The 14,971-nt window shown below is 44.8% G+C and overlaps 1 protein-coding gene across 1 annotated transcript; it reads left to right on the top strand.

Moving 5' to 3' along the window:
* Positions 1–4,201: 4,201 nt before the first annotated feature.
* LOC147959320 (uncharacterized) lies at positions 4,202–6,140 on the top strand. The gene is made up of 2 exons (XM_087532600.1): positions 4,202–5,380; positions 5,913–6,140. The coding sequence occupies exons 1-2, from the start codon at positions 5,000–5,002 to the stop codon at positions 6,138–6,140; spliced, it is 609 nt and encodes a 202-aa protein (XP_087388726.1). The 5' UTR covers positions 4,202–4,999.
* Positions 6,141–14,971: the final 8,831 nt, after the last annotated feature.

Genomic DNA, 14,971 nt, shown 5'->3' with positions numbered 1-14,971 from the left:
GTTGATAGTGTCATTGACAGAGTTCTTCAATCACTTCCACCAAGCTACAAGAGCTTCGTGATGAACTATAATATGCAAGGGATGGATAAGACGATTCCCAAGCTCTTCGCAATGATAAAGGCTGCGGAGGTAGAAATCAAGAAGGAGCATCAACTGTTAATGGTTAACAAGACCACTAGTTTCAAGAAAAGGGGCAAAGGGAGGAAGGGGAACTTCAAGAAGAATAGCAAGCAAGTTGCTACTCAAGGGAAGAAGCCCAAGTCTGGACCTAAGCCTGAAATTGAGTGCTTCTACTGCAAAGGGACTGGTCACTGGAAGCGAAACTGCCCCAAGTATTTGGCGGATAAGAAGGATGGCAAAGTGAAAGGTATATTTGATATACATGTTATTGATGTATACCTTACTAATGCTCGTAGTAGTGCCTGTGTATTTGATATTGGTTCTATTACTCATACTTGTAGCTCGAAACAGGGGCTACGGATTAAACGAAGATTGGCTAAGGACGAGGTGACGATGCACGTCGAAAATGGTTCCAAGATTGATGTGATTGCCATTGGCATGCTACCTCTACATCCACCATAGGAATTAGTTTTAGACCTGAATAATTGTTATTTGGTGCCAGCGTTGAGCATGAACATTATATCTGGATCTTATTTGATGCGAGATGGCTATTCATTTAAATCAGAGAATAATGGTTGTTCTATTTATATGAGTAATATCTTTTATGGTCATGCACCCTTGATCAGTGGTTTATTTTTATTAAATATCGATTGTAGTGATACACATATTCATAATATTGAAGCCAAAAGATGCAAAGTTAATAATGATAGTGCAACTTATTTGTGGCACTGCCGTTTAGGTCATATTGGTGTAAAGCGCATGAAGAAACTCCATGCTGATGGACTTTTGGAATCACTTGATTATGAATCACTTGATGCTTGCGAATCATGCCTCATGGGCAAGATGACTAATACTCTATTCTCCGGAACAATGGAGCGAGCCACTGACCACTACAAAAAAAGACACATCCGTGACATTTTGGGCCGAACGAAATTTTTTCAGTCATACTTATGACACTTCTATGACGATAATTGTGACAAAACCCGGTATCATCATAGATGTGGTGGGGTCCTACTTCTATGACAAAAAATCATGATAGAAAATGGGCTTTTCGTCCTGGGCGGGCCGGAGACGCAGCTGCATGACATTCTTTGGGCCGTCCATGACGGAAAAAACCATGGTAGAAGCAAGGGCGAGGAAAATATAGGGGAGTTCCCGGTTACGGTGGGTGGTCGGGGGCCGAGCGATGTGCGTTTCTCTCGTACGTACGCGCATGTGTGCGAGGCGTTGCGCTCTAACTGAACCCGAGCAAGGCGTTGGGCTCTAACTGAATCCGAGCGATTGCACTACAGGCTATGCGTTACTTAACCCGAGCGATCGATCGATCCCTTGCTGTTAACTGAACCCGAGTGATTCCTTCGTTACTGCTGCTAACTGAAGCGGATCGATGCTGCTTCTGGATGAATAGTGAGTGCTATCGGGGGGGTGGGGGTTGGATGAACAGTTCCCGGTGGGGGGTTGGATCAACAGGACCCCGTGGTAGTAGAGGCCGTTGTTGCTGGAAGAATGATACGTCTCCAACGTATCTATAATTTTTCATTGTTCCGTGCTATTATATTATCAACCTTGGTTGTTTTATATTCATTTATATGCTATTTTATATGATTTTTGGGACTAACCTATTAACCTAGAGCCCAGTGCCAGTTTCTGTTTTTCCTTCTTTTTGAGCATCACAGAAAAGGAAAACCAAACAGAGTCCAATTGACCTGAAACTTCACGGAGATCATTTTTGGACCAGAAGAAGCCCATGGAGTACCGAAGCTGGGCCAGAAGAGTCCCGAGGCCACCACGAGGGTGGGGGGCGCGCCCCCCTACCTTGTGGCCGCCTCCGGGACCCCCCTGACTTGTTCCCGACTCCAACACCTCTTATATAACCCCAAACTTCCAGAAAGAAACCTAGATCGGGAGTTCCGCCGCCGCAAGCTTCTGTAGCCACCAAAAACCAATCTAGACCCATTCCGGCACCCTGCGGAGGGGGGGAATCCCTCTCCAGTGGCCATCTTCATCATCCCGGCGCTCTCCATGACAAGGAGGGAGTAGTTCTCCCTCGGGGCTGAGGGTATGTACCAGTAGCTATGTGTTTGATCTCTCTCTCTCTCTCGTGTTCTTGATTCAGCACGATCTTGATGTATCGCAAGCTTTGCTATTATAGTTGGATCTTATGACATTTCTCCCCCTCTACTCTCTTGTAATGGATTGAGTTTTCCCTTTGAAGTTATCTTATCGGATTGAGTCTTTAAGGATTTGAGAACACTTGATGTATGTCTTGCATGTGCTTATCTCTGGTGACAATGGGATATCACGTGATCCACTTGATGTATGTTTTGGTGATCAACTTGTGAGTTCTGTGACCTCGTGAACTTATGCATAGCGGTTGGCACACGTTTTCGTCTTGACTCTCCGGTAGAAACTTTGGGGCACTCTTTGAAGTTCTTTGTGTTGGTTGAATAAATGAATCTGAGATTGTGTGATGCATATCGTATAGTTATACCCACGGATACTTGAGGTGACATTGGAGTATCTAGGTGACATTAGGGTTTTGGTTGATTTGCGTCTTAAGGTGTTATTCTATTACAAACTCTAGGATAGATTGAACGAAAAGAATAGATTCGTGTTATTTTACTACGAACTCTTGAATAGATCGATCAGAAAGGATAACTTTGAGGTGGTTTCGTACCCTACAATAATCTCTTCGTTTGTTCTACGCTATTAGTGACTTTGGAGTGACTCTTTGTTGCATGTTTAGGGATGGTTATATGATCCAATTATGTTATTATTGTTGAGAGAACTTGCACTAGTGAAAGTATGAACCCTAGGCCTTGTTTCCTAGCATTGCAATATCGTTTACGCTCACTTTTACCACTTGCTACCTTGCTGTTTTTATATTTTCAGATTACAAAAACTTATATCTACCATCTATATTGCACTTGTATCACCATCTCTTCGCCGAACTAGTGCACCTATACAATTTACCATTGTATTGGGTGTGCTGGGGACACAAGAGACTCTTTGTTATTTGGTTGCAGGGTTGTTTGAGAGAGACCATCTTCATCCTACGCCTCCCACGGATTGATAAACCTTAGGTCATCCACTTGAGGGAAATTTGCTACTGTCCTACAAACCTCTGCACTTGGAGGCCCAACAACGTCTACAAGAAGAAGGTTGTGTAGTAGACATCAAGCTCTTTTCTGGTGCCGTTGCCGGGGAGGTTAGTGCTTGAAGGTATATCTTTAGATCTTGCAATCAAATCTTTTAGTTTCCTGTTTAATCACTAGTTTAGTCTACAAAAGAAAACTACAAAACATGGAATTAAGGATGCCTCATATGCTTCATCTTTTTAATGTCTTTCGTGAGAATAAGGATTCCGATAATTGTGCTCAAGTGCTAGAAGAAGAATGCATTAAAATGTTTGGCACTAAATATTTGAATGATGAGCATGTTTGCAATGTTGTTAGTATGAATTCCTTGAATATCCATGATTCTAATGATATGCAAAGCCACTAGCTTGGGGAAGCTATGTTTGATGAAGATGATATTTTTTTGTCCCCCAAGTTTTGATGAGGAAATTTATTATGAGGATAGCATGCCTCCTATTTATGATGATTATATTGATGAAAGTGGGTTTGGAAGAGTGTCAACTTTAGGAAGTAATGATCCCACTATTTTGGAGGGTGTTGAATCTTATTGTGACAATTATGAAAGTGGGTTTGGAGAGGTCATGTGACGCTCCGAGACCGGCGCTTCAGATGCCTTCCATGTATTCCGAGTTCCGTCGGGTGTTTTGTTTTGTCTGTGCATGCATCATTGCATATTTTGCATTGCATCATGTCATCATGCCATTAATATTGCAACCGTTTCAAAACTCCTTATAAAAAAATTGTATGGATTTTCGATCCATTTATACTGAGGGAAATGCACATGGTGATTTTCTCTTTATAACATATATCCTCCCAATATTATTAGGGAGCTATAAAATAATATTCCATTAGTTTGGAATTAACCGCAAACACTCTTGCAGTTTAAACTCTCAAGTCTTTTCTGCTTCGAGTTTGCTCCTCAAGCATTGCCATATATTCTTTCATCATATTCCGGAGCTCCACCAAAAATCCGAACATTTTTGGACCTTGCTAACCCTCTCTTTCTTTTCAAATCATTTGAATATAAATCAAATGAATTTAAATTTAACCTTGCAATCTTGGCCATTCCTATTTCCTCGGAGCAAGCACATTTTTGTGAGTCCGGAGAATTTATCCGTGTGTCCAACTTCTTCCCCAACCCTCCTCTTTATTTTTCTTCTCTTGAATTCTTATTTGCTAAAAAAATAATAAGAGAAGGGAAGAAGAGAAAGCTAGCCCAACTGGGCCTCTCCGACCCAACCCAGGTCGGCCTCCTCTAAGGCCTCCCGCAGCCTCCTAGGTCCTCCAGCTAGGCCTCTGGCCACTCCTTTTTCTCTACTGGGCCGGCTTCTGAGGCCTAGCCCGCGCGCCCCTAACCCTAGGCCCCGACCTCTCCCTCTCATTCCTGTGCCCGCTGCCACACCTGCATCGCTCGAGTGCATCTCTTCCTCAGTGCATCTCTTCCTCCTCTCGCTCTCTTCCTCTCGCACCAGAGGAGGATCCTCGTGCCCGATCCCCCAGTTCCTCGCGCCGGAGATGCTCTTACTCCCAGCGCCACCCCTTCCCCATGCCGCACCGCGACCTCGGGACCCGCCGGACCTCCTTCCTTTACTCCCAGCCGCCGCCCGCTCCTTCCATGCCTCCGCCGCCGCTGAGTTCCACCAGGAAGACCACCCCGCGTGCGACCCGGCGCCTTGCTTCCCTTCCCCGTGCTTGGGGTTGCATCCTCGCCCTCGCTGCTCGCCCGCGGGCCACGCGGCCTGATGCCGGCCTCGCCGGAGCACGCTCCTAGCAGCAGGTCGCCGCCGAGCCATCTCGCCAGACGCCCGTGTCGGAGACCTACTCGTCGCCTCCCTGCGACCTCCTTCTCATCGCCTGCGTCGGTCCCCGCTGCTTCTTCGGGGTATGGAGCCATGGACGCGACCTGCTCTTCTTTGTTGGCGCCGCCTCCTCGCGGCGCCGCTTTTCCTTCTTCCTTGGGCTGCCTCATACAACTCTCTCTTCTCACTTTGTCCTTCTCTCAAGAACACACACGTTGGAACTCTGCACACACAACCAAGGAGAAGACCAGCTGGTGCTTTGCCGAGAGGCTCTCCTCCTTGGTGGAACAAGCGACTACATTGTGTATTTTCCCAGCCCTCACGGCCTCTTCTTCATCCTCATTAACCAAAGCAATATATACAAGGACCTGGCACTTATGCTACACACCCACGCAGCGGAGCCGCCACATTCGGCCACTAGCACCACCTCTCCACGTACTAGTACATGCCACTAACCTCTGCCTTATCCTTCTCCTGGAATCTCTCTAGGAGCAACAAGACGCGGCCATGCTGCTAATAGACCCATGCATGCGCTAACAAACTCCCAGATTTTCCTCTAGCTATTTTGTCGAGCCGGTTGCTGCATCATACAGCCGTGCCTCCTTGTGCATCACTGCAGCCTCACGCCGCCATTAGCATCACGTCATGCTAGCTGTCTCGCACGGCACGGCATCTCGCCTCCCCCGCACGCATCGCTGAAGCTTCGCCAGACAAACAACACACTAGACTAGAGTACATGCAGAACAAAATAGACATGCACCCACATATGACAAGATTAGTTCTAACAGTCTTGTCCTCCGCGTGCGTGCATGCCGTCACCATCCGTTGACCTCCTCTGCTCCTTTGTGTGGAGCAGCACCACCACGGGCGCTTGGCTCGAGCTGCTACTCACCACCGACCAACGCCGACCCAGGACAAGACCTTGCCAGGTCCACCCCGCTCTGGCCACGACACCGGCAAGACCACTGCTGCATCTGTACACCGTGTTGTTGCTCGTTGCATGTCAAGACTGTCTCCGTGGATTTACGCCAAGTACCACTACCGCCAAGTACCTCTTCGCAAGACCAAGTACCTCTCCAAATGAACGTGAATGACTGTCGTCGCAAGAACGGGACCGGAAAGTCCGAAGACCCCAAGTACCACGACACCGATGACATGAACATCTACGGAATGTGTACGACTACACGGCGTTGCGCCATGTACCCCGATGTCCGGAGCCCTCGGATCTATCAAGCTCATCTACGAACCGAGAACAACTACCATCTTCAAAGAACTGTGTAACGGAACCGTCAAGTTCGACTATGACTCGTGTACGACTACGTGGAATTCCTCGGACGCCAAGTTCAACGATGCATCAAGTTCCTCGCCGTGACCCCGAACATCTACGAAAACTTGTGCTATGATAAACATGTACCACTACCGTCGTCGAGATCGCGAGAACCTCTACCGTCGACCTTAGAGCATGCGAGAACGACTACTTCCACTACGAACGTCCCGAGAACGTCTACTTCCCCTACACCGCATCGAACTCGAACCCCTCCGATAATGCACGCTTCAAAGGTATAACCCCGAGATGACCGCCCGTGAACGAATGCATGTGATGTATGAAATGCTTGCGTTTGCACCGTGCCCGACGTGTTTCTTGCATGTTCCCCGTTGCCATGCCATCCTCTCGTGGGACACCCGGTATCCGGGAGCGCCCCACCATCTTTTGCACGCATCCGCACACTTCTCCTTTGCATCGGTGTCTCAATCGAGTTACCAGAACCGGAATGTTGTCGTGGCACCGTTTTCGTTATCATTGCCGTGGCACCCCTTTTCCTTTCCACCACGGTGACAAATGCTTCATAATACTCTTGTCAACTTTTAATAAAAATTGCATAAACTTGCACATGTCATCCGCATCATGATAACAACATCAAGAATGTTTAAATTGTTGTTGCTTTAAATTGCTAATGCATATGGGGATTTACCGGTATTGTTGTTGTTGTTTCTGGCCTCATTTAAACTTGCTTAAATGTGTAGTTTACTTATGCTTCACCTCTTGCCATACTTAACAACATTTAATATTGTTGAGTACCTAACCGGGAGTGAACTAAATAATTGTTGTGGTGTTCCGTCAATATGCAACTTGTTGCATATTGAGATCCACTTAATTTGTAGGATTGTTTGTGCATATTGCCATGCCTCATTAAACCGGACATGCATCATACTTGGTTGTGCATCATGCCATAATTATGTGATGGTTGTTTACTATGTTGCTTGTTTTCTTTCCGGGTTGCTTCTCTCGTTAGTTTTGGTTTTGGTCCGAAGTTGTGAGGATCCGTTCGACTACGTCCGTTTGTCTTCTTCGTGGACTCGTTCTTCTTCCTTGCGGGGTCTCAGGCAAGATGACCATACCCTCGAAATCACTTCTATCTTTGCTTGCTAGTTGTTCACTCTTTTGCTATGCCGTGATACCTACCACTTGATATATCATGCCTCTGATATTGCCATGTCAAGCCTCTAACCCACCTTTCCTAGCAAACCGTTGTTTGGCTATATTATCGCTTTGCTCAACCCCTCTTATAGCATTGCTAGTTGCAGGTGAAGTTGAAGTTTGTTCCATGTTTGGAACATGGATTTGTTTGGATATCATTATTATATCTTATTTACTTTAATGCACCTATATACTTGGTAAAGGGTGGAAGGCTCGGCCTTATGCCTGGTGTTTTGTTCCACTCTTTCCGCCCTAGTGTCCGTCATACCGGTGTTATGTTCCTTGATTTTGCGTTCCTTACACGGTAGGGTGTTATGGGGACCCCTTGACAGTTCTCTTTGAATAAAACTCCTCCAGCAAGGCCGAACCTTGGTTTTACCATTTGCCTCACCTAGCCTTTTTCCCTTGGGTTTCTGGAGCCCGAGGGTCATCTTTATTTTAACCCCCCGGGCCAGTGCTTCTCTAAGTGTTGGTCCAACCTGAGTGATGTCCGGCGCCCCCTGGGCAACCAGGGTCTATGCCAACCCGACGTCTTGCTCATCCGGTGTGCCCTGAGAACGAGATATGTGTAGCTCCTATCAGGATTTTTTGGCGCATTCGGGTGGCTTTGCTGGTCTTGTTTTACCATTGTCGGAATGTCTTGTAACCGGGATTCCGAGTCTGATCGGGTCTTCTTGGGAGAAGGAATATCCTTCGCTGACTGTGAGAGCTTGTGATGGGCTAAGTTGGGACACCCCTGCAGGGTTTTGAACTTTCGAAAGCCGTGCCCGCGGTTATGGGCAGATGGGAATTTGTTAATATCCGGTTGTAGAGAACTTGACACTTAACTTAATTAAAATGCATCAATCGCGTGTGTAGGCGTGATGGTCTCTTCTCGGCGGAGTACGGGAAGTGAACACGGTTCCTGTGTTATGCTTGAACGTAAGTAGCTTCAGGATCACTTCTAGCTTCACGACCGTGCTTTGCTTCTCTTCTCGCTCTCATTTCCGTAAGTTAGCCACCATATATGCTAGTGCTTGCTGCAGCTCCACCTCACTACCTTTTCCTACCCATAAGCTTAAATAGTCTTGATCTCGTGGGTGTGAGATTGCTAAGTCCTCGTGACTCACAAATACTTCCAAGCAGTTGCAGTTGCCGATGATGCCAGTGCAGGTGACGCAACCCAGCTCAAGTGGGAGCTCGATGAAGTTCGTGTTCATTGTGTTGTTTCATTTCCAGTTGATCAGTAGTGGAGCCCAGACGGGGCGATCGGGGATCTTTTGCATTAGGGGTTGTCTTTCTTTATTTGGTTCCGTAGTCGGACCTTGATTGTATCTGGATGATGTAATGCTATATTTATGTATTGTGTGAAGTGGCGATTGTAAGCCAACTCTTTATCCCTTTCTTATTCAGTACATGGGATGTGTAAAGATTACCCCTCTTGCGACATGCCTACTATGCGGTTATGCCTCTAAGTCATGCTCCGACACGTGGGAGATCTAGCCGCATCGTGGGTGTTACAAGTTGGTAATCAGAGTCTTCCCCGACTTAGGAGCCCCCTGCTTGATCGAATCGCTGGCGTTGTTGAGTCTAGAAAAATGTTTTGAGTCTTATAAGATTATATATATTGGAGAGTAGGATTATTTTTACTCCTCAGTCCCTTCGTCGCTCTGGTGAGGCCTCCTGACGTAGAGTTTTGACTCTTCTGTTCTCAAATTTCATGAATTTTTTTGGATCACGTGGGTATCTTGGAATCGTTCTGATGGTTTTGTGACGAGAACATTATTCTTGGTGCCTCCTGACATTTAGGGGTTGTGGAAGTGTCCCGGGGAGTTGACCTCCGAGGTGTTGTCATCACAATTTTATCGTTGCAGTTCTGGAATACCTGAGTTCGCCGACATCAAAAATCTCTTTTATGCAGTTGTTCGTGAGATAACCTCGATGCCACCAAGTACCGGGGCGGGAGTATTGCCATAACTCGTATAACGGATGCTTTTCGAAGGTTGAGGTAAATGATTTCCGAAGGTTTCTTGGTTATGTGTTGAAGGATGGATACAGCTGGATGTAGGATTTGCTAGTTTTGGGTGAGATATTATGCTTCCCCTGTATCCCCAACACCTGATTGCATAACCAGAAAGTTTCGGGAGTTTATAAGTGGGAATTCAAGTAGCTCTTAGGATATCTTTCCGACAGATGCATGATATGAGATTGGGGTTCGAAGTCTAGTGGTCCGGCTATCCACGGTTGGTTTTACAGTGGTCTCGTCGTGTCTTAAAGAGTCCTTGGCTGTGCTGACTCGGGGATGCTTCGTATGTCATGTGCACTGCCTTGTACATGATGGTGCTATACGATCGAGCCTGTGTGGGCCCCACCACGAAAACTTCGGACGAAATCTCTATCATATGTTTGTTCCGGCTTATTTAGCAAGCCAATCCTTTGTTTTTGTTTTCAGTTGTGGTATTCGAGTTGCTTCGAAGTCAAGTGTTGATTCCATACCTTTCCTAAACAGTGTTCTCATACTCCGATGTGAATACAAATCCTTCTTGATCATCGAGATTGTCATCTCAATTTCTTCTCTACCAGCGTGTTTCTCTTCAAGTGGATCCGATCATTTCAACATTTGCAAGATCCAATCTCAGTTCTTCTCAACGGTGTTCATTTCATTCTTCCCAAGCTGCCTTTGTTTTCCCACCCTCCCACCCTTTTCTTCAAGGACTTGGTTTTCTTAATCAAGTATCCATTTTATTGATGGGAAGTCTCTCCATTCTTTTCTTTCAATGTTCTTATCCGATGATTCTCAGGAATATTCTAACGGAGACTCAAGTTCATCATTCTTCGTTCTTTTCCTTCTCCGATGGATTCAATTCAAGCTTTGTTGATCATATCCTTTTCCTCATTCCAAATGCTTTCCCGTGCCGGTGCACCTCATAATCATTCCCCTCTTGCTTTGAATTGTTCCGGAGTGCTGTAGATATCTCAAAGATTCATGTTTCCACTCTGCTTTCGTTCAAGCTCTTTCGAGGATGTTATCTCATTCATGCCATTTAATTTAACCGGTGCAATCTCTCTTTTCAAGCAATCGTTCAACGGTGTATCTTTTGAGTGGGCCCTAACCCACAGGTCTTTTTCTCAGGATCTTACCCGACTCTTCTAATTTTAGCGAAGTTATTCCCAAATTCTTTTTCAAAGTTTGACGTAAGAATGAATTATCATCAGTCATATGTATTTCTCCAAGATCGGTCAAATTCTTTTCATCATTGGCTCAACCTCTTCACTTTTGATTCTCCTGGAGTGTCTAAACAATTCATGGTGGTGTGTCTCGTCGTCATTCTCGGATTTGAAGACTGAAGAAGATTTTTCTCTCAATCTTGCTCCATTCTCTTCAAGATTCATGGTTCTAGCTTGTTGCCATCCTCTCATAATTTCTTTCGATTTTGAGAATTCTTTTCACCCATCCGGAGCAATTCAGGAGTCTTTTCAGTTCGATTCTCCAAAGGTCATCATCTCAGAATTATTCATTCCAGCTTTCAGCTCTCGTTCTCCAAATCATACCGGTGCATCGTTCAAGTATTATCTAATCAGGTCGGGATCTCTTCGTTCACTTGTATCAAAATCCCCTAAAGTTTCTTCGTTCATTCTCCAATTCTTCCCGGTGAATTGTGCCTTTGCTACTTTCATTTCCAATTCTTTCGGTGGTTTGTTCAAAAGTTTTCTTCCTTGGCTATCATATCAATTTATTCATTGTGTCAATCCTACCAGTGGTTCGTCGAAGACCTTCTCAAATTTGTGCTATATCCCGCAATCGTTTCCAATGAGAATGAGTAGTTGTTGGGGAACATAGTAATTTCAAAATTTTCTACGCACACGCAAGATCATGGTAATGCATAGCAACGAGAGGGGAGAGTGTTGTCTACGTACCCTCGTAGACCGACAGCGGAAGCGTTAGCACAACACGGTTGATGTAGTCGTACGTCTTTACGGCCCGACCGATCAAGCACCGAAACTATGGCACCTCCGAGTTCTAGCACACGTTCAGCTCGATGACGATCCCCGGACTCCGATCCAGCAAAGTGTCGGGGAAGAGTTCCGTCAGCACGACAGCGTGGTGACGATTTTGATGTACTACCGTCGCAGGGCTTCGCCTAAGCACCGCTACAATATTATCGAGGATTATGGTGGAAGGGGGCACCGCACACGGCTAAGAATATCATCACATGGATCAACTTGTGTCTAGAGGTGCCCCCCTGCCCCCGTATATAAAGGAGCAAGGGAGGAGGAGGCCGGCCCTAGGAGGGGGCACGCCAAGTGTGGAGTCCTACTAGGACTCCCTAGTCCTAGTAGGATTCCACCTCCCACATGGAATAGGAAAAGAGGAAGGGAAAAGGAGAAGGAAGGAAGGGGGCACCCCCCTTCCCTAGTCCAATTCGGACCAGACCAAGGGGAGGGGTGCGGCCACCCTTGAGGCCCTTTTTCTTCTTTCCCGTATGGCCCAATAAGGCCCAATACGTATTCCCGTAACTCTCCGGTACTTCGAAAAATACCCGAATCACTCGGAACCTTTCCGATGTCTGAATATAGTCGTCCAATATATCGATCTTTACGTCTCGGCCATTTCGAGACTCCTCGTCATGTCCCCGATCTCATCCGGGGCTCCGAACTCCTTCGGTACATCAAAACTCATAAACTCATAATATAACTGTCATCGAAACCTTAAGCGTGCGGACCCTACGGGTTCGAGAACAATGTAGACATGACCAAGACACATCTCCAGTCAATAACCAATAGCGGAACCTGGATGCTCATATTGGCTCCCACATATTCTACGAAGATCTTTATCGGTCAGACCGCATAACAACATACGTTGTTCCCTTTGTCATCGGTATGTTACTTGCCCGAGATTCGATCGTCGGTATCTTAATACCTAGTTCAATCTCGTTACCGGCAAGTCTCTTTACTCGTTCCGTAATACATCATCTCACAACTAACTCATTAGTTGCAATTCTTGCAAGGCTTATGTGATGTGCATTACCGAGAGGGCCCAGAGATACCTCTCCGACAATCGGAGTGACAAATCCTAATCTCGAAATACGCCAACCCAACATGTACCTTTGGAGACACCTGTAGAGCTCCTTTATAATCACCCAGTTATGTTGTGACGTTTGGTAGGACACAAAGTGTTCCTCCGGCAAACGGGAGTTGCATAATCTCATAGTCATAGGAACATGTATAAGTCATGAAGAAAGCAATAGCAACATACTAAACGATCGGGTGCTAAGCTAATGGAATGGGTCATGTCAATCACATCATTCTTCTAATGATGTGATCCCGTTAATCAAATAACAACTCTTTTGTTCATGGTTAGGAAACATAACCATCTTCGATTAACGAGCTAGTCAAGTAGAGGCATACTAGTGACACTCTGTTTGTCTATGTATTCACACATGTATTATGTTTCCGGTTAATACAATTCTAGCATGAATAATAAACATTTATCATGATATAAGGAAATAAATAATAACTTTATTATTGCCTCTAGGGCATATTTCCTTCAGTCTCCCACTTGCACTAGAGTCAATAATCTAGTTCACATCGCCATGTGATTCAACACTAATAGTTCACATCACCATGTGATTAACACCCATAGTTCACATCGTCATGTGACCTATACCCAAAGGGTTTACTAGAGTCAATAATCTAGTTCACATCGTTTATGTGATTAACACCCAAAGAGTACTAAGGTGTGATCATGTTTTGCTTGTGAGATAATATTAGTCAACAGGTCTGTCACATACAGATCCGTAAGTATTTTGCGAATTCTATGTCTACAATGCTCTGCATGGAGCTACTCTAGCTAATTGCTCCCACTTTCAATATGTATCTAGATCGAGACTTAGAGTCATCCAGATCTGTGTCAAAACTTGCATCGACGTAACTTTTTACGACGAACCTTTTTGTCACCTCCATAATTGAGAAATATTTCCTTATTCCACTAAGGATAATTTTGACCATTGTCCAGTAATCTACTCTTAGATCACTACTGTACTCCCTTGCTTAACACAGTGTAGGGTATACAATAGATCTGGTACACAGCATGGCATACTTTATAGAACCTATGTCTGAGGCATAGGGAATGACTTTCATTCTCTTTCTATCTTCTGCCGTGGTCCGGCTTTGAGTCTTACTCAATTTCATACCTTGTAACACAGCCAAGAACTCTTTCTTTGACTGTTCCATTTTTGAACTACTTCAAAATATTGTCAAGGTATGTACTCATTGAAAAAACTTATCAAGCGTCTTGATTTATCTCTATAGATTTTGATGCTTAATATGTAAGCAGCTTCACCGAGGTTTTCTTTGAAAAAAAATCCTTTTAAACACTCCTTTATGCTTTGCAGAATAATTCTACATTATTTCCGATCAAGAATATGTCATACACATATACTTATCAGAAATGTTGTAGTGCTCCCACTCACTTTCTTGTAAATACAGGCTTCACCGCAAGTCTGTATAAAACTATATGCTTTGATCAACTTATCAAAGCATATATTCCAACTCCGAGATGCTTGCACCAGTCGATAGATGGATTGACAAAAACCTTCTGGTTGCATCATATACAACTCTTCTTTAAATCCATTAAGGAATGTAGTTTTGTTTATCCATTTGCCAGATTTCATAAAAATGCGGCAATTGCTAACATGATTTGGACAGACTTAAGCATCGCTACGAGTGAGAAAATTTCATCGTAGTCAACACCTTGAACTTTGTCAAAACCTTTTTCGACAAGTCTAGCTTTGTAGATAGTAACACTACTATCAGCGTCCGTCTTCCTCTTGAAGATCCATTTATTTTCTATGGCTTGCCGATCATCGGGCAAATCCATCAAAGTCCATACTTTGTTCTCATAAATGGATCATATCTCAGATTTCATGGCCTCAAACCATTTCGCGGAATCTGGGCTCATCATCGCTTCCTCATAGTTCGCAAGTTCGTCATGGTCTAGTAACATGACTTCCAGAACAGGATTACCGTACCACTCTGGTGCGGATCTCACTCTGGTTTACCTACGAGATTCGGTAGTAACTTGATCTGAAGTTACATGATCATCATCATTAGCTTCCTCACTAATTGGTGTAGTAGTCACAAGAATAGATTTCTGTGATGAACTACTTTCCAATAAGGGAGAAGGTACAATTACCTTATCAAGTTTTTCTACTTTCCTCCTACTCACTTCTTTCGAGAGAAACTCCTTCTCTAGAAAGTTTCCGAATTTAGCAACAAAAAGTCTTGCCTTCGGATCTGTGATAGAAGGTGTATCCAATAGTTTCCTTTGGATATCCTATGAAGACGCACTTCTCCGATTTAGGTTTGAGCTTATCAAGTTGAAACTTTTTCACATAAGCATTGCAACCTCAAACTTTAAGAAACGACAGCTTAGGTTTCTTGCTAAACCATAGTTC

The sequence above is a fragment of the Triticum urartu genome, chromosome 7A (genome assembly GCF_056163025.1).
Source record: "Triticum urartu cultivar PI428250 chromosome 7A, HENAU_Tu73, whole genome shotgun sequence".
Taxonomy (NCBI): domain Eukaryota; kingdom Viridiplantae; phylum Streptophyta; class Magnoliopsida; order Poales; family Poaceae; genus Triticum; species Triticum urartu.
Note: the sequence above shows the minus strand (reverse complement) of the source record. Positions and strands in the feature narration are given on the sequence as shown.